Source organism: Microtus pennsylvanicus, chromosome 14 (assembly GCF_037038515.1).
Source record: "Microtus pennsylvanicus isolate mMicPen1 chromosome 14, mMicPen1.hap1, whole genome shotgun sequence".
Taxonomy (NCBI): Eukaryota; Metazoa; Chordata; class Mammalia; order Rodentia; family Cricetidae; genus Microtus; species Microtus pennsylvanicus.
The window spans coordinates 69,296,030-69,317,828 of NC_134592.1; the positions used below are offsets into that span (position 1 = coordinate 69,296,030).

General features: G+C 35.7%; 1 protein-coding gene across 17 annotated transcripts in view; it reads right to left on the reverse strand.

Moving 5' to 3' along the window:
- The window catches only part of Dgkb (diacylglycerol kinase beta), a 593,434-nt gene that overhangs the window by 439,913 nt on the left and 131,722 nt on the right, over positions 1-21,799 (reverse strand). For 9 of the 17 annotated variants that reach the window (XM_075948552.1, XM_075948548.1, XM_075948555.1 and 6 more), the window contains 2 exons: positions 8,235-8,311; positions 3,490-3,510 (listed from right to left, as the gene is read on the reverse strand). In XM_075948552.1, the coding sequence (XP_075804667.1) occupies positions 3,490-3,510; positions 8,235-8,311 (98 nt within the window). Of the gene's footprint in view, positions 1-1,571; positions 1,636-3,489; positions 3,511-8,234; positions 8,312-21,799 lie in introns of those variants that run through there. The other 8 variants (XM_075948560.1, XM_075948563.1, XM_075948562.1 and 5 more) reach the window with 2 other exon arrangements.

Consider the following 21,799-nt stretch of genomic DNA (forward strand, 5'->3'; position numbering starts at 1 on the left):
TGTCCACTGTTTCCTGTCACCCTCACGGTCCACTGTTTCCCGTCACCCTCACGGTCCACTGTTTCCTGTCACCCTCACGGTCCACTGTTTCCTGTCACCCTCACAGCATACTTGGGGGCAAATCTTTCTACTGAACTACTGATGTTATATATGGCACAATGTTGTGAAACCCAAACGATTTTATAGACAAAAATTATCTGATTCAATGTTACCAATTCCCAGTCATGAAGAAAATATTTTTCCATTATTTTCTAAGTTACCTATAACATTTTTTACAAAATAATTTCAAATATCTTCTAAAATCATGCTTATATCATAAGATTTTAATGATGTGTATGAGATACTTAATTTACATAATTTTTGCAACATCTAATAGTGGGGAAATTTCTAATTTATATGTGAGTTCTACTAGTGTCATTAGTTTTGGTAAATTCAAACTTTTAAAAAGTATCAGTACATTTATAATGTACATCAACGTACATTAATGGAAACATGAATTGAACAAATAGACGGGACTTGAATATTTAATGTTGACTATTCTAACACACATGAGGCTTAATTTTTAAAATTATTTTTAACATTTTTATTTTATGAAGCAGTCATGGACTAATTAGAGCAATCACAGAAAATCTCTAAAGAACACAGACTTCTCGGATGCTGCTGCCAAGTTGGTATGAATTCAAAACACACTTACCCATTTTGTTCATTATTATATTTGGCCAGTGGATTCTTTGCTCACAAAGTCCCCATAACATTACGGGCTTAAGGGACTGCTAATTATATAAAACAGAAATATGTTATGTACATGACATGTCTTTTATATTGATGGAATCCTCACAAAATAAAGAGGTAAGTGCTAACTTTGCTAAAAGACAAACAAGCTTCTTAAAGTGCATGAAATTGCTTGCTATCAATGCTTCTAGTTAGCACCATGAACCTAAAAGTTTTACTGACTTCAATGAGAAGAATAAACTTTCATGAACTTATTTTCAGTGTTTGCACATCCTGCAAGATGCTTGGCAATCTTTTATATTTATTTATTATTTATTCATTAATTATTATCATCATTTTTCTTTACAAAGTGTTGCAGGTATCCAAGGCTATCCTGAAACTTACTATGTAGTTGAAACCCCTGAACTCCTGATCTTCCCATTTCCACCTCCCTAATGCTAGGATTACTAATCTCTTTTATCTGCTTTGCAACCGATATTTATGATAAAAACCAATAGGTACATGTAAATAAGCCTGATGTTTCATAAGTAAGAGATATAAATGAAAAAGTATAAAAATAACAGTGAATGAGTGTTCAATTGCAGACTTTGAAGATGCCTGTGACTGTTTTGTTTTGTGTGCCCTACTGTGTTGGAGTGTGGACATGTCATCCACTCTTAACTCTCTGGACTGTTTCAGCACGGCTGCATTGCCATCACACACAGGGTCGGTAACTGGTGTCTGCTCTTCCACACAAGAGAGTTGGGCATGCTACCTTTAAAAATATATTTACAAGTGAAAACTTTACCTCAATCATTGAAAAAATACTATTTATACTTTTCTATAACTATTAAACTTACCTAAAAATTTCTTTTAAAAAGTTTATATAATACAGTCCTTCCCACCAAAATACTTTGATGAACTTTCTGCTAGTGTCTTCAGTGGTTTTCTAAAAGTGATATTCCTAGTGATGGTAACATAAAATTAAAAATCAGACAAAATTCCAAAATAATCAGTGTTTCAAGGCAGCATTAAAAAATATATTTTGAAAATGAGCCAATAGGTCATTTAAATATTCCTAAGGCATTATTTACCCTAACAGGGCTTTTAACTCCTGCCTACTGAGTGTCATTAAAGGAATGCCAGGTGAAACGTTAGCTTTTAGACGATTTAAAATCTACACATGAACTTGGCTCTTACTATTAGTGTAAGAAAAGTTACAAAGTCATTCCAAATCCATTCAAGCTTGCTTTTAGATCCCATTGTTGAGAAAGTAACTAGCACAATTAATACGATTTTGTTTTCTAAATTACACATATTCATCTACAGCTTATTTCTCTTGTTTCGATAGCATTTATGAGAATTTTTATAGCTACTAAACTTGCCACATCTTGATACATGGGCATAGCAGATGGTCCATTCTCAAATTTTCAATGCTTCCAGAGGTCATACGATAATGAATCTTAGTAAATGCAGAACCTTGATTCTGAGAGTAAAAATTAGAAATCTCCAAGAAGTTGTTCATATCAATTTAATTACATTGAGATATAGTCAGTCTCATAAGTGCTTATATAAATACCATCTCAAGACTCTGCGTCAGAATTCTTTCTTTTACTAGATAAATTCTTCTAGTATCTGGCACTCAAACCTGAGCCCATGTATCAAGATGAAATTCAAATATTCCAAGGATAAATCAACCATATTAAGTGAAGCAGACAGAGTGTCACAGACAGTGCATTATCCAGTCTGCTGCTGTGTATTCAAAGCTCCAACCTGGCTTCAGAGCAACTGTGTTGATGCTGGTAAGGAAAAGGAGCAGAAGTGTGGAGTCAAAGTCCACGTGTGTTCCTGGCATCCAGACTGACCTGGCTCCTGGCAGGTGTGGGTGATGGAGCAATTGCAAGGGATCGATACTGCTGTCTCAGTACTGCATGAGGGAATGTCCTGGCTGAGAAGCACGTAGCATGTCTTCTGGTTCTATTAGCATGCAGAAATAGACAGGCTGCATGTCAGAAAGAACGATAATATTATATTTTGTTTAAATTGATTGTAAAGGAATAAATCTTTGAGAAATTTAAGAGTGCCGTGTTGGTTGGGTTTAAAGAAGTTAGACATTCTCGCATACAGCTTCGGTGTGTGACTGAGGAGTCCTGAGTAAATGATGCTCTTCCCAAAGTCTTTCTACTAAGTCGGGAATACTTAGAGTGCTCAAAGAAGTACAGGGATTCTACTCTTCACTGCATGACTAACAGAGCTTTGTTTTCAGAATTGAATTCACTGCCACAAAATTGAAGCAATGGATTGCTTATCTTTCTTCCAGGAAGGAAATATCAGTAACCGTTTAACTCTGTTTCCTCCACAAAGTTAGCACAGAATTGTAGACAAAATGAAACATAATATAAAATATAATCCTTACCATTATATTTAGATTCAGTTTTCAAATTATACACTGTAAACTAATAAACTAACTCAATTTTAAATAAATTAACTTACCTGAAGCTGATATGTTTGGTTATACAGTATTAGAAAATTAAACCCCAGAGTCTCTAAAACCATGATCCACACTTTGAACACGTTTTCCTCCTGCCAAAGTATCAGATCCCTACTAGAGATATTAATTGGGAAAGTTTCTATTTTTCAGTTATAACTTTATGTATTGTAGATGGTCCAGTATACTCTGAGGGCCTAATTAGTATAGAGGTATAGATTAGTGGCATGGGCAAGGAATTCATAGTTCAAATAAGAAGACAGATTTCAATAGAAAAGAAAATGTCTTACTTGGTTAAGAATATCTTGTTTCTGTGCATGCAGGGAAAGAAAGAATACATGAGTTAATGTAAGAGAATTTTTATCCATTATCTCATTTTGCTGATATTTTCTCTAAAAGTTAAAGATTATGTATTGATTTTAAAATGGTCCCTGTGTAAATGAGTCTCAAAGGGTTGTTGCGAGACAATAACATCAACATAACACTGGGTAAGTGTCAGGAAAACAAATCATGAGCCCAACCCCAGAAACACTCAAGGAACATCTAGAACAAAGAGGAGGCAGGCAACAATCCATGCTTTAAGTAGGCCTCTCTAAGTTTGAACTAACAAAAAACTGAGCTAGGCCAGTCTTTATGTGTGGCCATAGTTCCTATTGAAGTAAATCAAATACAATGAATAAAACAAATTATAATTAAAACCTTCCAGAGAGGGTGATAAAGATATGTATATAAAAATATATTAGAGTTTATTTATTCCTCTCTTACAATGTTTCTTTTCATTAGTGAAACATATAAACTTATATTCCATGCCTTAAAAGACTGAAATATTTTGTAATCAAATTTGACAGCTAAGAAAAACCAAACAAAAAAATCAAACATGCAAAAACAAGCTGAATTTTCTCATATACCAACGTTCACTATTTTCATGAGAAGCATCATCATTGCACCTTGCTTCACATAAATTTATTTTAAAACATTACTTTTATTAATTTAAGAACATCAAGACTTTTAAGATTTTAATTTTTAGGCAATATTTAAAACTTTTATTTAGATTTTCCTTACATAATTTTTATAGAAATGATTATCAAATTATTTTAAATATAAAAATTAATTGTAATTGATCAGTCCATATCTTTTGTCTAGCATTTATTCACTATTAAAATAATTCTAAATAGATTACATTTTTTGATAAGGTTTCCAATATAAACTTTTATATTAAAAATTCTAGCTAACTATAACAAAAATGAATTTTAATAATTTCATTTACAGAAGTAAGTGAAGCTCAAGGGCTTTTTGCTTTGCCTTCAATCTAAAAATATATTTCATGGGAGTATTGAAAATTATACTTATTTTAAAACAAGGGATCTATTATCTGTTCGAACACTAGGCTTTGTTAAACACCTTCCTATTTTTCTTATACAAATTAACACTTATAAATAGTTAATCATGCTAGATAACTTTGAAGCTATTTGACCAGCCAAGACAGAGTAATAACTTCCACATGATTAGAGACTAGGAATTGTTTATAGTGTTGGTTTAATATTTAATAAAACAGATGAAAGCTCTAGGAAAAAATCTTGAGTGGTTTCCTTGTCAAAGACAGGTATTACTAATTATTTTCTAGTGGCTTTCATAAAACACAGAACTCCTCTTAAAGTGTGATATTAGCTTTAATTTTTTCCCCTTAAAGGGAAGTTCTTATTAATATTTATTTAGAGAGTAGCTTTATTCTTCTTACTCTTAATTTAGAGTTGTTAGTGGGTCATAATGAAAACTACTTTTCTGTTTTTCAACTATTATGATTTTAATGCATTAAAAAATTGCATATTTACAGAGGAGTAGCACATTATTGAAAAGTCTGATATTATTTGTATTTAGTAACACATCCGGTAATTACTCCTCTAAATCCTTTGGTGACCTTTAATCATCCTGAAATACATAATAGTCACAAAGAGAGCTTTGGAGAACTTTATACAAGAAATCCCTAAGAGTAAAGGACTAAAGTGCAAATAATATCACTATATACAAGTTCTAAGCCAATTGATGACCAGGTACTATGTTCAGAGAGGATAAATATTTCAAGTATATATACAAAAATGTGTATTTTCAGGGATCCCTGGATCAATGACTATTAATGACATTTATAGTTTGACAGCAATTCAGTCTTCTTTCCTTCCCCTTATCTATTTTCTTGGACTTTGAGATTTTCTCTTTTATATATCCATCCATAAATTTTATCTTGTTTACTCTGCAACATTAAAAAATATATATGTCAGGGAAACACAGCCACACCTGTGTTTTTTCTTAGCACAGAATAGACGAAATGGCATCGAAACCATTGACAGTTTCCATCGTTAGAAATTACATTTTTTAAGAGAAGAAAGTAAGCCTGGGTTACATTTAAAATATATAATTAAGTGTCATAATTTCAAGAAAATAAGAAAACATGAAGTGAAGGTATATGTGGTAATGCATGCATGCATTCTTTCCATGTGGATAACGGGGCAAGAGTTTGAAAGTTTGAGAACATGAGCTACATGGTGAGGTACAGATGGGAATATAAAACCTTGTGAAAATTCTGAGGTTGTAATTCAGACATTGGACTACATATTCCACAGAAGAAAGATCTTGCAAGATAAGTAGGAATTATGTTCTTGTATATATGCAAAACCAAAAAGTAATGTTTCAGTATGCAAACAAATCTATGTTGATGACATAGTTCGACTTTTTTTTTTTTTTTTTTTTTTTAGGGTCTAGGGGAAACTTTATTTCACTCTGAGGTATCTGACAAAGTTGGGAAATTGAATGAAAAGAGTTTGGGAGATTAAGCAACATGAACACATACAGGTATTTTGTATTTGGCCCAGTGAAAAATCATCTGTCTTCCCGCAGAGATGGCTACATAATCGTCTCTGTTCTGATTGATGTGCTCATTTCCAGGGGTATTGTAGTTATGAAATGGGTTTGTTTTATAATACTAGGTCCAATTTCATATTAGATTCCAAACTTAACATTATTTATTTATGTGTTTGTTTATTTGTTTATGTATTTATTCCATTAAAACATTTATACTTCCTCCCATACCCTTCCATTTCCCCCACACCTTCTTCTCCCTCCCTCTCCCTCCTTAATAGTAGGTAGGGAACCCTGCAGTATGGGAAGTCCAAGTCCCTCCCCCTTACATCCAGGCCTAAGAAGCTTTGCATCCAAATAGACTAGGATCACAAAAAGCCACTACATACAGTAGAAACAATGGCTTCTCAGTCAGCCCCAATTGTTAGCCACATTTAGTGAGTCTGGTTTTATTGCATACTCTTTCAGTCCTGGTCCAGCTGGATTTGGTGAGCTCCCATGAGATCAGGCACACTGTCTCAGTGGGTGGACCAACCCCTCTCAGTCCAGACTTCGGGGCTCATCTTCTCCCTCCTCCTGCCCTTCAACTGGACCTTAGGAGCTCAGTCCTTGCTCTGATGAGGGTCTCTGTCTCTATCTCCATCTGTGGCCGGACAAAGATTCTATGGTGATATTCGAGATAATCATCAGTGTGATAGTGGGGCAAGGACAGTTCAGACACCCTCTGCTCTGCTGATAAAACTGGACTCTCTGAACATGGCGAACAATGAGGGCTGATGAGACGCCAAAGACAATGGCACGTGGTTTTGATCCTACGCAATCTGCTGGCTTGGTGGGAGCCTAGCCAGTCTGGATGTTCACCTTCCTAGATATGGACAGAGGGGGGAGGACCTAGGACTTACCACAGGACAGGGAACCCTGACTGCTCTTTGGACTGGAGAGGGAGGGGGAGAGGAGTGGGGGGAAGGGGAGAGGGGTGGGAGGAGGGGGAGAAGAGTGGGAGGAAGGGGAGGGAAATGGGAGGCTGGGAGGAGGTGGAAATTTGTTTTTTTCTTTCTTTATTGTCTTTTTATCGATAAAAAAAAAAAAGAAGGTAAACCCAAAGAAAAGCATGTAGAGATTCTCCTGGAAATTGGAAGCAAATAAGATTGCCTGGCAAAAGTTGGAAGCATGGGGGTGAGGGTAGGAGTAGGTTTGGAGGAAGGGGAGAGGGGGAGAGGGAAGGGAGAAAGGAAAGACGAGAGAGCTTGGGGGAGTGGAAGGGTGGAGATGGAGGAAGGGCAGATATAGGAGTAGGTAAGAAGATATCTACATTAAGGGAGCCATTTTAGGGTTGACAAGAGACTTGGCTCTTAAGGGGATCCCAGGCTTCTACGGGAATGTCCCGAGATAGTTCGACATTTTTTTGCAATTGTTTTTTTTTCAAAGATCTGTTTGTTTTATTCTCCTATACTCAAATCTCAGTTGGTGAGACAACAAATGATCTAAGAGTAATTCTGATCAGACCTTCAAAATACAACATTTCAGCTGATATAATTGGAGAATTACTTAACATATAATTTGGAGAAAAACTCTATAAAACATGGCATTTAAAATGAATTGATGGATCAGGAAAATTCTCATAAACAAAAAATATAGAGGATAAAGGGGAATTTGAATTGTCCTTTGGATGGCTCCATAAGACATCAGGGTCGCTTCCACCTCCTGAGTGTTCTTTTAGGATCATTTCCTGTAAGGGATTGCTCCCTGCCCCTTAAATGTCTGTCTTGGATTAAAAGCTTCAGGTCATAGGAAGAGACACAAGAGTATCTTTCTTTCTTCTATATTCCTGTTTTCTAAATTCTAGAAAAAGCCTCAATATATTTAATGATATGCATTTTTTGAAGTACACACACTAAAAGTATTTTCATCAATAAATGTATAAAAATATACTATATTTAATGGACTTCCAGAATACCAATTTATTATGGACTTTATTGTTTGGAATGTGCTAAATGGTTATGGTATGTGAGATATATACATGTAAGTGTATATATGTATATTTATAAATACATATACAGAAGCATATGTATGTGTGCATTTATAAAAACACACATATACATATTTGTCTAGAATTTTCCATGAAGAAAATTCACCCAGCAAGCACACCAATTAAACTGATAAAGAAAAAAAGAAGTTTTACCCCTTCAGGATTATACTTGGCAAGCACGCCATTACCATGGAATTCTTCAAGCACATCCTTTAATTTCTTTGTAGAATCTACAATGACAAGAAGAAAAAAAAAAGAAGGGAAGAAAACAAAACAACATTTACATAAGTCAAATGTGGTTTTTGTAGTTCACTTCAGAAATAAAGATATAGGTTATAAATAATCATCAATGGAAACTCAGTTAAAATCAACACATGAAATGTCTTTTGATTGGATGGGGAAGCTGAGGAAGTAACTCGGGTCCCTGCACAAACTAGACAAGCATTCTATCATGGTAATACATCCCCAGTGTCAAAGTCCATTCAGGCACCAAAGATAATGGAAGATGTCATGAAAGGAACAAAAATAATATTTTCTTTGGTTGAGTATATTCTTCAAGATTCAGTTCAACATCTCTCTATTATATATGAGTAAGTAGCAGATAAGTGAAGAGATTTTTGTTTCCTTGCTATATTTTGATCATGTGCTATCTTATTAAATATAATAAACCTACAAACTGTAGCCTACAGCTCTCATATCACTGCTGTGGATTATGTCATCTTTCAACCACTGTAAAAAAAAACCATTCTATGCCCATATGACATTTTGATCAGCAAATATTCATTTGATTTTTTTCTGGGATTGAATTAATCTAAATAATGCTGTTTTGAACACTCAAATGAATCAGGTTTTGTGTGACCAAAACTAACAATCCACTGGAGCCTTTCACAATGAGAAATGATAAATAACCCTGTATTAAATACTTTCAGACGCTGATAAATAATGTTATTAAATTTTCTCCCATACAACCCTCTCATAAATTATGATTTCTGATCAGGCCATTAGAAATTTATTATTCACTTAAGTTGGAGAAGCATAACAGAAGAAAAAGAAAAACTTCATAAATGTTCCATGTCATTTATAAAATAGAGAGAGAAAAAAATATGAATTTGGAATGTGGGAAATAGAATTTTCAGGTTTTTTTTTGTTATGGAAGAGAACATGAGTAATTGTTTTCTAGCATTTTAGTATAACCCTCCTCATTCTTTCCTGAGACTTGGTGATCATGAACTGCTAACAATTAGATAAGATATATTTTTACTTAAAAATACAAAACCTTCAATAAATCTTTGACACATCCTGTTAGGGGCCATGAGGTGCTCTGCGTACGTTTGGTTTCTCCTGAAATGTGTGGCTTCCTTCCTTTATGCTGTAACTGATGTGGGTTTGTGTGCTGGGGACAGAAGTCAGAGTGTGCGGTGCAGCCCTTTTGCAGTTTCTCCGCTTTCCCTCACAATCTGCAGCCAGCACAACCTCTCAGGCCACAACACTCCCACCAGCATGAGCAGGAACTTTGACATCTTTGATTCCTCTTTCTCCTCTCCAGCCCAATTAACCTGCTTTCTCTCCCTGTGGATTTGCCTGTTCTGAGCATGTTTGGGGGGAGGGGAATAACATCTCATCATACACTGCTTCTCCGTCTGGTTTCAATCCACTATCTTAGTGTCTTCAAGTTCTGTCCATGCGCAGCACATTGCTTTCTTCACCTGGCTGCTACTCCACTGCACATTGACTTTTTAAATCAGCAAGTGCACATATTTCACTTGTTAATCATTTGTACTAATGTGAAAAATGCTGCAACACAAAACATGTTAGCTTTAGAGAAACCATGTTTCAATTCCCTTTGGTAAAAGAAGACTTGCTCAGTCAGTCTGACAATTTGAGAAACGGACTTGAAGATTTTCACAATAGCAGTACCATTGTATAGTCTCACAGCAATAAGTAAAGGGTGTAATCGCCAAACATCTATTTAGATTCAACACTTCTTATTTTCAAATTTCACTTTTCTAATCGTTTGTGGTTGGGCAGTATTTTCTTCTGTATCTTTTTAGTCATTTGCAAATGAACAAATGATGTGCATATTTTCCTGTGCACATGTGTGTGTTTGCATCTGTGGGACTGTTTGTGTGTAGAGAGATGCAAAAATGGCCAGGTACACATGTCATTCCTCAGGAGTCATCCACCTTGTTGTTGGCTTGAAGCTTGCCAAATTGGTTAGGCTGTCTGCATTCCCCAGCGATGATTCTGTCTTTGCTTTCCCAGTATAATTGAACTTGCCTTTGGACTGCTAGCTCACAAATAATGGCACAGAGACTTATTATTAATCACGGAAGCTCAGCCTTAGGCTTGTCCCCCTAGCTCTTATAACTTAAATTAACCCATATTTGTATTAATCTACATTCTACCATATGGCTTTTACCGCTCTCCCCTTCTGTGTATCCTACCCATTCTGTGTCTCAGTGGCATCTTGCATGCCTCTGCTCATCTTGTACTTTCTCTCTCTCTGCCTGGAAGTCCTGCCTATAGTTACTATTTAGTTACTGGCCTTTCAACTCTTTATTAAAACACTCATTATATCTTTACATAATCTACAAATATCCCACAACACCCCTGATATTATAATCCCCCCAATGCCCACTAATGGACCTTTTCTTGTTTACTTAATTTTAATACTAAGGCTCAGAACTGAGCAAAGATTCTCATATTTGCAAGTACTTTAACAGCTGAGCAACCTTGTGAGTCTTTGATCATTTACATATTTATGATAGAAATATCTATTTAAGTCTTTTGACCCTTATAACTGGGTTGCTTGAATATTTGCTGTTAAAGTCCTCTGGGGATTTTTTTGTTGTTGTTGGAATACACAAGACTATACAGTGAATGTACAGATGACAGACCAATGGGCAGATCCACGGGTACACATCCATATGGAGTAATCTATTTTGCAGAACTGCAGGAAAACTTGCCTTTTGGAAAAGTCACTGTCATATCTGTAAAATCTTTGTGAAGCCATGATTCTTCCCTTCGAAAAGGGATTCATTCCCAAAAAACCTCAACAGTGGAACTTCTACACAAGCCATGGTGTGACCTTGCTCCATTCCTCCATACCATGAGGCCTTAGATAGATAACATTCATTCCTTGTTCTAACAGTCAAATTTACATAGAGTCAGTCCCACAAAATTATCCCCTAATAGATCACATAGAAATTTCTACAGAAGACAGGCACTGAGCAGGAAAGTAGCGTGCCCTACCTTTGCTAACGAACAAATCTGGGCGTCCCCAAAGCTGGTCATCACAAAAGTGATTAAACGAGGAGAGTGGGTGAATCTAGGATTCAGGGCATTTAGTAACTTTATCTAATGGTTTAGAATGTCAGGTACTTCACCTTGAATACTGGCTCTTTCCTGGGTTAGGTTATCTGTTCCAGGGTACTGCTTTGTCAGGTTCTACCTGACCTTTTTCGTGTGATTTTGATATGCATATTATCATTGTCCTTGCCTGTGGAATTTTCCAACTGTATCTGTGAAAACTAGAAACCTTGTGGAAATCAGCACTTACTCCTCTTCCTCTTCTTCTTCTACTCTGCGCCCATCTATCTTGACTTTTTCCCCTTGCATAAAAAATAAAGAACATGCAGAGGTAATGTATTTGAGTTAAATTTTTACCCTCAAATCCTTGCCTGGAATAGACATCCAATTTTGAGCCCTGAGGGGATACTTAGGCTGGTACTCAAGACCCCAGATAGTGTCTATTTGCTTGAAGTCTGTACATCTACCTGAGTTTTTCTTTTGGTAAATATCTTACTAGCATTCTCTGTCTGTGATCATATTTGATTTGCTGTCATCTCAGACACTGATATACAAATTGTTAGGAAAGAAATATGAATTTACCTTATATGCACAATTTTCAATTTTATTATATACTTAAAGTTATGAAATTAAATAAACAGAAAGATTTAGCTGAGAGTAAGGAGTCATAAGACTGGTGTGGGTCTTGCCTGCGAGTTTAACTTTCAGTACCTATCAATACCATTAACTACAAGCAAAGCTAGAATTACTTTCTATGAACTCGGTCTTAACTTTGCAGAAATGACGTTGATTGCTTCAACATGTATCTTGTCAGAAACATATGCTAGTACAGAGATTAGATTATATATTTTTACAAACCTTATTCCAAATTCATCCTTTGCAATGATAAGGAGCTACAATCAGTGGTGGAGAAATCTTTTTAATTCTTGCTCATAAAGACAGATGCAGAACAGGCTGTGCCGTCAGCGAGACACGTACCTGTATTGAAGCTCTCATTCTGGAATATCGTTCTTTGTGAGATTGCATGTTTTTTGATCATCGATTAAGTAACACATTCAACAATAATTCATAAATGTTGTTCAAATGACATGTGTCAGATTTTAATAACTTGACATTCTGTTTACATTATGTCATTCCTAATAGAAAGGAAGTGCGATACATTAAAAGCTGAACTATTACTGCATGCTATTTTGTTTCTTCAAAATAGGCACAGTAAGATATTAGCTCTGGGCAATTAAGAAAGCAATTCATATTAGGAAAACTTGCTTCCTAATACACCCCTACCTTTGCTAATTTTCAAACTCTAGTATAAATGTTTTGGCAGGAAGATCACCTGTGACCTTAGCTTGACCTTACAATCTAGTTTGGAACTTAAACTTTATTTTTTTTTTCTTGTTCTTAGACTCAGTTTTTCCAAGATTAAAACTGCACTTGTCCACAGAGTCTTCTACACATTGAAACTTAACATGAGATAGAACAAATCCTCCAAACCTTGAAAACTTTCACCAACACCATTTAGTTAACTATCTAGATACATGCTTGTGTTCTCTGTACAGGCTGTACAGTGTGGGCTGTTGTGTATTATAAAATAATCACACTGTGGTTGTTATTTAATTGAGCTATTTCTGAATGTCTTTCTATGAGATCTCATGAGGAACGCTCCTTTCTTTTTGTTAACGCCAACTCTAGCTTTTGTTGTATATAACAACAGCAACAAAGACACAAAACATTGGGTCAACAGAGACAGAAATTTCTTCCTCATAATGCTAAATTAGGGAAGATGTTATTTTTGTTATTGTTTTGTTTTTTGTTTGTTTGCTATTTTAGCTTACAAGTTCTTTGCAAATACATATATGTGTATCATCATATATATATATCATCATATATATATGTATATAATGATATATTATGATTTTTTTATTTTCAGGTTTGTGTTTTTGTAAGAACCATTACTTCCCTGAGTCTATAAAATGAGTTTCTTGTGCTTTATTTCTTGGCTGTTTTCTTTTGTTTGTTCTGTTAGGTCCCAATTTGTCTGTTTTTGTTTTATCTTATTTTGTTTTAGTGTTCCTTAGATGCCTGTTTGTTTTCTAAGGAGAGACAGAAAGGCTATGTATCTGTATGGTCGGAGAGGTAGGGGGGAAATGGGAGCAGTTGGGGGAGGATAAGCTGGAATCAGAATACATTGTGTGAAAAAAAATATTTTCTTTTACTAAATAGAAATAAAATGACATCTTTCCACACCCCACTCCTCAACCCCACCCCCATCATCTTTGGAGCTATTTTTTTTATCAGAAAGAATTTGTGTTGCTGCTAAATGAAAGAATACAGTTGACTATATAGTTCAATAAGTCTAGAAAACTTAACAGTAAACAACTGATCAAGTTATAGTTTCCCACATAAATAATAATTGATGTAGTTTTTCATCATGAGACATTGGAAGAACATTCCCCCCGTCTTTTTGCCTTATTTCACTTTTTTTGTATTTTTCTTTTTGTATTTTCTTTCTCCCATTTTATTAACCATTTCTTTTCTCATATGATATAATCAGAATAAGTTTCCCCTCCTCTAACGATTCCTGTTCCCTTCTATCTCCTTTCCAATGTAGACATATTCCTTTTCTGTCTCTCATTAGAAAAGGACCAGCTTCTAACAGATAACAACAAAACATAAAATAAAATATGGTAAGATAAAACAAAACTCATCATATTGAAGTTGGACAAGACAACCCAAGAGAAAAATAAAAGAGCTGCAAGAGAATTCACAAGAGTCAGAGACCCATGCATTTACACTCAGGAATCCCATACAAGTGCTAACTGGGAGCTCTCATAGATATGCAGATGACCTGGTACAGATGCTTATAGCCTTGCTGCTACTGCTACATTCCCTATGAGTTCAAATGAGCTTTGCTCAGTTGTTTTAGGGGAGCTTTATTCTCCTGATGTCCCACATTCCCTCCATCTCCCCCACTCTTTCTGCCTTCTCTTCCATGGGTTCCCTGAGCCCTGCAGGGAGAGATTTGATGGAGACATCTCATTTAGAGCTCTGTATCCCAAGATCTCTCTTTTTGTATGTCTGACTGTGCATCTCTCTATTTATTTCCCTCTGCTGCTATAGGAAGCCTCTCTGGTGATGGCTAAATAATAAGGTGCTGCAGATTAACACAGGAAACTGTTTTCTTGTTACTTTCCTTTTATACATGAGTATTATTAATTTTTACTCTAGGTCTCTGAGCTATTTAGACTCATAAAGTAGTGTCACATATGGCGAAATGTTCCTTAAGTCAAATCAGATCGATATTGGGAGGTTACTCCCAGGGTTAACTCATTACAACTTCCTACCATTGTCCTAGCAAATTTCTAGGTCTTCAATTTGATTCCATTGATCAACATGTATGTTTTTTTGCCAATATCATGTTGTTTTTCTTAACTGTAGCTTTCTAGTACAATTAAAGTCAGTAATGGTGAGACCACCAGCTGTTATTTTATCGTTCAGGATTTATTTAGCTATCCTTTTTTTTTCTTATTTCTCTGTGTGTGTGTTTCTATTTGAAGCTGAACACTGTGCTTTTAACGTATGTGAAGTAGGGGGATTTTGATGGAGATTGCTGTAAATTGCTTATTGTAGGGTTCTTTTTTACTAAAAAGTAACTTTTCAATGAGAAAAAACTAAAATATGTGTGTTATGTGTGTTATGTGTATGTATAATCAATATTTGTATTCATGTACATTTGTGGGGAGAGTCACAAGCATGTGTGTGTATATCTGTGTGCTTGCATATTTGTGAAGACTTGAAGTTGAGATCGTCTCCTTTTACATTGCTTTCCTCCTTATATATTGAGTAAGAGTCTCTCACTTATTTCCAGTGTTCACCAATTTGGCTAGTCTAGTTGGCCACTTTGTCCTCTGGCCTCTCCTTCTTCTCTGGAATATAAGAGGATTGCCACACCCATCTGGACGTTTCTTGTGTGTGTGTGTGTGTCCACGCATGTGTCAAGAGAAGTGGTTTTATCTGTTAGATAGAAGACACAGCTGTCATAAAAAGAGGATGGTATATTCAACTATTAATAATAAGTCTACATAACATTTTAAATGCATTTGTAGTTTTTATGAATAACGTATAATTAACAGACTACATTGGTAGCCTAGACTTTTTTTATCAACGGATACCATGCTATGGTTCCCATATTTACTAAGGTTCTGGGTACTGATAAACAAAGGAAAAATTATTACTTTGTCTTTATGCTTAGGCTAAGAGTAGTATCTGGTGCAGAACAATAAACATGCTCCTTATTATCATCTTTGCTGTCAATCTTGCAATGACCTCTGCAATTTAGTTCTTTCATAAGCAGAATTACAGATTATCACCAAGGTTTCTTCAGTATTATTTTACTTTTCATCTAGTTGCCTTAGCTTCTTTTCTGAACAAGAAAAAGAATGTAATATAAACTGTTCTAAAATAATATTTAACATACCAATTTAAAGTCTTTTGTTGTTGCAAATTCACTTCTGTGGGCAACAGAATTAAGTGCAGTCATTACATGTGTTAAATCAAAACATTTAGTGAAATAGAATTATGAGTTACTGTTTTGAATCCCTACATTATTAAAAAATAAGCCCACACTGGTTCAGAGGATGACAGTTTTGTTTTTTTTTTAAGTTTTTATGTGGGCTGCAAAACGTTTAGTGAGACATCAGACATTCCGGCAAGAGTGTTGCATACTCCAGTCACGCTGCTAATAACATCCTGTTTTAGAACAATGCAAAATGCTCAAGTTTGAAGTTAGTTTCTAAACACAATTTTCAGCTTTCTGTACATGTAGAAAGATACACAATCTTTGGTAGAAACCAAAGTCTATTGATTCTGAAAAAAAACAACAACAACATAATTTGTGGTCAGAAAAATGGTTCAGTGAAAAGAGTATATGGTATGCACAGAGAAGAACCTGAGTTCAAATCCTCAGTACCCACATCAAATTTTTAGTGTGGCTGAACATACTGAAGTGTGTGTGTGTGTGTGTGTGTGTGTGTGTGTGTGTGTGTGTGTGTGTGTTTCTCTACATTTATATCATGGTACGTGTATGGTCTGAAGACACCTTGTGGGGTCAGTTGTCTCTTTCTAAAATGTGAGACCCAGGAACTAGGCTTAGGGTTTCTGTCTTGGCGCAAGGGTGTTAATTTCTGAGACATGCTCCTGGATCCACACACATATTTTTAAAGAACTTAAAATTTCAAAATACTGACCCAAATACTGACTCTGTGAAATATACACAATATTCCTAAATTGTCATATGTTATTTGAGTTCCCTGAAAAGATGACTGGAATTGAGCTGCGTTTTCTCCCTTTTCAAACCCTAAAATGTTTGTTTCAATGAGTACTCCCAGGCACGCTGCTGTCTTGAGAAACGATGCTCCCCTTAATCCTGTGCAATAGAAGAGAAAACAGCAAATAACCCAAGAATAGGACATTGTGTTCTTGAGAAGTTCAACAGAAGTTACTACTATTTATTCCATGACATGAAAATGCCCACGATAGGGAAAGAGAAGCAGGAAATCAGTCATGGCAAGCTCGGCCACGGGGACTCAGTTGTCAATCTACTTAACCACTATTGGCATTCATTTTTTAATTCTTTTTTCTATATACTTAATAAATTATTCAACCAAACCAAAAGGACGGCTGTGAGAGATAGCTCTCAGAATCATGCATGGCATGCCGAATGAAAGGCAAGAAGATTAGTCATCGAAATCTCCTGACTTACTATACCTTATCATCATAACTCAGGGAGATGTAAAGGATTTAGGGTAAAAAGGGCTATAAAGTATTGCATATTTTAAATTATGTTTTTAATTTATATGTGTCTAAATGTAATTATATATAATATTTATATATTTGTATTATATATTAACGAGACTTATTCTTTGTCTTGTTCTTTGGATGACCAAGAGAATTGTTGTCTCACAAACTTCTTGCCCTGTCCTGTCCTGTCCTGCCCTCTGTCTCACTGTTGGGGACGTTAGCAGGGGCAGCATCTTGCATCTGCAATGTTCAGAGATCATACTGAAATAAGAATTTACAGATGCTCTAAATAGTTCCTCCCTGGTGTTTTCTTGCCTACTTTTGGTTTCTCTCAATGCTTACTGCTTTATTTAAAGGGAAATTTTTGTTGAAGAACTTGAAAATTCTAATCTGTTTACTGTGTAAGCCGATCAAAGATAAAGGTAAAAATTCAGTTCTAAAAGGAACTTGACGTTTTGTTATGTCAAGTTCTCCAGTGGTGGAGTTGGAATCTCCTTGGGCTGCCAATCATCTCCCAAATAAAGACATGGAAGCATATTATTAACTATGAAGATAATTTGGCTTCAGCTTGTCCAAGAGTTATCCTTTAACTTAACTTAATCTGCTTCCATTTATCTACATTTTGCCTCAGGCCTTGTTACCTTTCTTTCATTCTACATGTCCTACTTTTCTGCTTCCTCCATATGTGTTTGGCTCGTCTTTGGCATCTCTCTGGCATCTTTCTTTCTTTCTTTCTTTCTTTCTTTCTTTCTTTCTTTCTTTCTTTCTTTCTTCTATCCAAGCCTAAATTTCTCCTCCTATTTACTCTCCCTGCCCCCGAAGTCTTATTTATACCTCCTCCCTTGCTATTAGGCATTTAACTTTTTCTTAGACCAATTAGATACCTCAGGCAGGCAAGGTAAAGCAACATAGTTAAACAAATGTATAAATATCTTTGCAAAGTTAAACAAATGTTCCACAACACAATGGTATCAGAATTTCTGCTTTCCTCAGGATTAATATTTTTATTTCAGAAATAGATTAAGAATGATATTCCATATGTTAAAAAGTGATCGGCTTTGGTATAGCTGACTTAAAGGTTAAGTTGTTTACATTATGCTTTGAATTCTACTATATCATGACACTCAATCCTGGTATTGTACAAAATTCAACAAGTAAGTTGACTGGAGGTGTACATTATACATATGCAGCTTTCCTTAGCTCCTCCAAGTGTCCTGTGAGCATATCCTTAGAAGAGACACCTACACTGGTGGTTTCACAAAATGCGATCTGTTCGAGTCTATCCTAATGCTGGGCTGTTCTTTATAGCAACTAAAACTAAACTTTTTCAAAATATGTTATCAGAAAAAAAGCACCAATTAAGTTGTTTGTACCTGCATTTGTGGTTCTTGATGATGTGTCTCAACTGTTTCCCATATGTTCATCTACAAGGACCAACAATGCCCCACTTCTCAAAAAGAAAAAAAAACTTTTAAATACTTAAAAAGAAGAAGAATGAAGAAGAAGGGGAGGGGGAAGAGAAGGGGGACCAAAGAGGAGGAGTGAGAAAGGGGAAGAAAGAGGGGGAGAACTAAACATGATTAATCTTTCAGAGAGCTGGAGCTCAGAGATGTGGAATCAAAGCTTCAGTGGGACTGATTGATGCTGAGGCTGGTAAAGCACCCTTCCTCCTCCTTCCACACCTACAGGTGTCTGCCAGAGTTCTGACTGGATCCATCACCCCATTTCTGTCTGTTTAAACATTGTTTAGATGGCTTTCTTTCTTTCCAAATTGTAGAATATTGACTGTTCGATTCAGTACTACCCTATCCCAAACACAAGATAAACTACTCTTGAGATGCCTTACAATGACTTTGCAATGCTCCTACTCTCCACAGCCCAACAAGTAAAAATGATATTAGTTTATAGAGCATACGACTTGAAGGTCTCTTTGTCAAATGACTATTATGTCGGCAGATACTGGTTTTAGGTTAAAAATCTTGATTAAATGGTATGTATGTTCAACTAAAACCTATAAATGCATTTATCTGACAATCAAAAGATAAATTATATTTTTATGAGGGTTAGATTTTTAGTGTTATTTTAAGTCCTTTGAAAGACCTTTTAAGCACATGTAAACACACAAACAAATAAAACATCCATCCCTGAAAAAAAGAACAATTATTACTAAAGGTCAACAGAAAAGGCATATAAAAACCTTTAAACTGTGAATCATTTGCAAGAGAGATGAGAAAATAAAGCCCTTGGTAGCAGGACTTTAGACTGTGCTGTGGTTTTATGTCTCTTCTGACTAAAGGGGATTTCCCCAGAAGACACTAACTCCCGACAAAATTCATTGTTTGATATACCACCACCATTTGACAGGATAAGTATCTGGTTGTAGTCCAGGAAAATCTTGGCTTCAGAATCAATACGGGAGCAAACCCATTATATCATACCTCACAATAAACACCCAGCCAAAGCTCATGTAAGAAACTTCCTTTCCACACTTACCACAATTCCAGTTGAAGAAAAAAGTGTAGGAGGAGGCCGCTAGTCAGTTCCCGCCAGCTTATCCCGGAAATAATCACACAGTAACTATATTATATAAAACACTGATTGGCCCATTAGCTCTAGCTTCTTATTGGCTAATCCTTACATATTAATTTAACCCATTTCTATCAATCTGTGTATAGCCATGTGGCTGTGGCTTACCAGGTAAAGCTCCAGTGTCCTTCTCTGACAGCTACATGGCTTCTCTCTGACTTTGTCCTTCTTTTGCCTAGCATTCAGTCCAGTCCCCCCACTAGCTCTGCTCCATCCCACCCTGCACTGCTATAGGCTCAAAGCAGTTTTTTTATTCATTAATGGTAATCACAGAGGGAAATCCCACATGAAAAAAGCTATTGAAACATTGCTCTTTTTTGTGTCTTCAGAGAATCTGAATGTATTCCAGAGAAATTTAGGATTTCTGATTACGAGATGATGGACGAGTGATCTTCATGTCTTTCAATGCCATGGGCACTACCCTGGGAAATATTGCCCACCTGATGATGTGCTACAAATGTGAATGACTTTGCCCTAAGAGAGGATTAAAAACATAACCCTGTAGCAGAAAGGTCATGTTTGATTAAGCCATATCAAGGGTCAGGTCCTTTTAGGTGTTACTAACGACAAGGTTTTGATGAGCAGAGGTACACTGTGGTGATATTTTGCTTGTGCTCTAACAAATAAAGCTTGTCTGAAGAACAGAGTATGGAGTTAGTCATGAGCTAACCACAAAGGTCAAGCTGTGGTGGCACACAGCTTTAATCCCAGCTCCTGGGAGGAGGAAAATTACATAGTTCTCTGTCGTTAAGCAGGACAAATATTTACTTTCAATGTCTGCCTTCACCAACTCTTTTCCCATCTCTCTTCATCTTCAACCTTCTGGTTGTCCCTATGAATCTTCATCTAGAATGTCTTCAAAATCTTTATAAGAACAAACCTGGCATTTTATGTAACTGTCTGTTGTCTTTATGTTTAAGAGTACTTGTTGTGCTATTTAGTCTTCATTTCTGTTTATAAATAAGACATAATTTACACTAAATACAGAACGGAATCACTGTGTACTTCATACCCATGCAATAATAGGCACACAAAGTGCTAAATCATTAGACAGCTAAAGATTAGGTAATTGGTACCTTAGTGCTCTCTGTATGCAGAAGCTTTTGGTAAATTTCATACATTTAAGTATTCATTATTGGTTGGACATTTTGGCTTGAGTGTTTTCTTAAGTGAAGAATAGATATTCCTCCACTAGAAACAATAGTGAAAGAATTCTTCCAAATCAATATTCAACATATTTTCAATAATGTGCTTGATCTTGATAATAATAAATACACCCTTTACTATTGATAAGTCAAAATCAAAATTCTACAGTTAATAAAAGTAATTGAAAGATAAACAAGCAAGCAAGTGATTCATTGTTTAAAAAAAGGAAAGAACAACCATAGAATTCATTCAAGCAGATTAGATATTGAACAACTGTAGTTACAGGTGTTGACTCTTCTAAAGAATAAAACATATCCTTGACATTGGATGCCCTTCTGTATGAGTTGCTTTTATTCGTTGATGAATAAAGCTGTTTTGAATAATAGCTTAGCAAAGAAAAATCAGGCAGGAAATCTGAACAGAAACACAGGAAAGAGTAGGCAGAGTCAGCGAGATGCGACTTAGCTGCTAAAGAAGACAAATGCCAAAATGCCAGATCCTTACCAGTAAGCCACAGCCTCGTGCCAATACATAGATTAATAGAAATGGGTTAATTTAAAATGTAAGAGCTAGCCAAGAATATGCCTGAGTCATTGACCAAGCTCTGTTGTAATTAATATAGTTTCTGTGTGATTATTTGTGTCTGAGTGGCTGGAAAATGAACGATCAGGTTCTGCTTACATATCCTCACTGTTTTTTGAGAGAAGTGGTCAATAATGAGGACAAGAGAGAATCAAGCTATGTCCACTTAGAAAAAGCTCTTCAAAAAAGCATAGGGGGATCTTCACACTGAACAAAACATGAGATCACCAGAACAATAAGTAGCCAATAAAAATAGGCCCAGTAGCCTACATGCACATGACAAAGGTGTGTTAGTATTA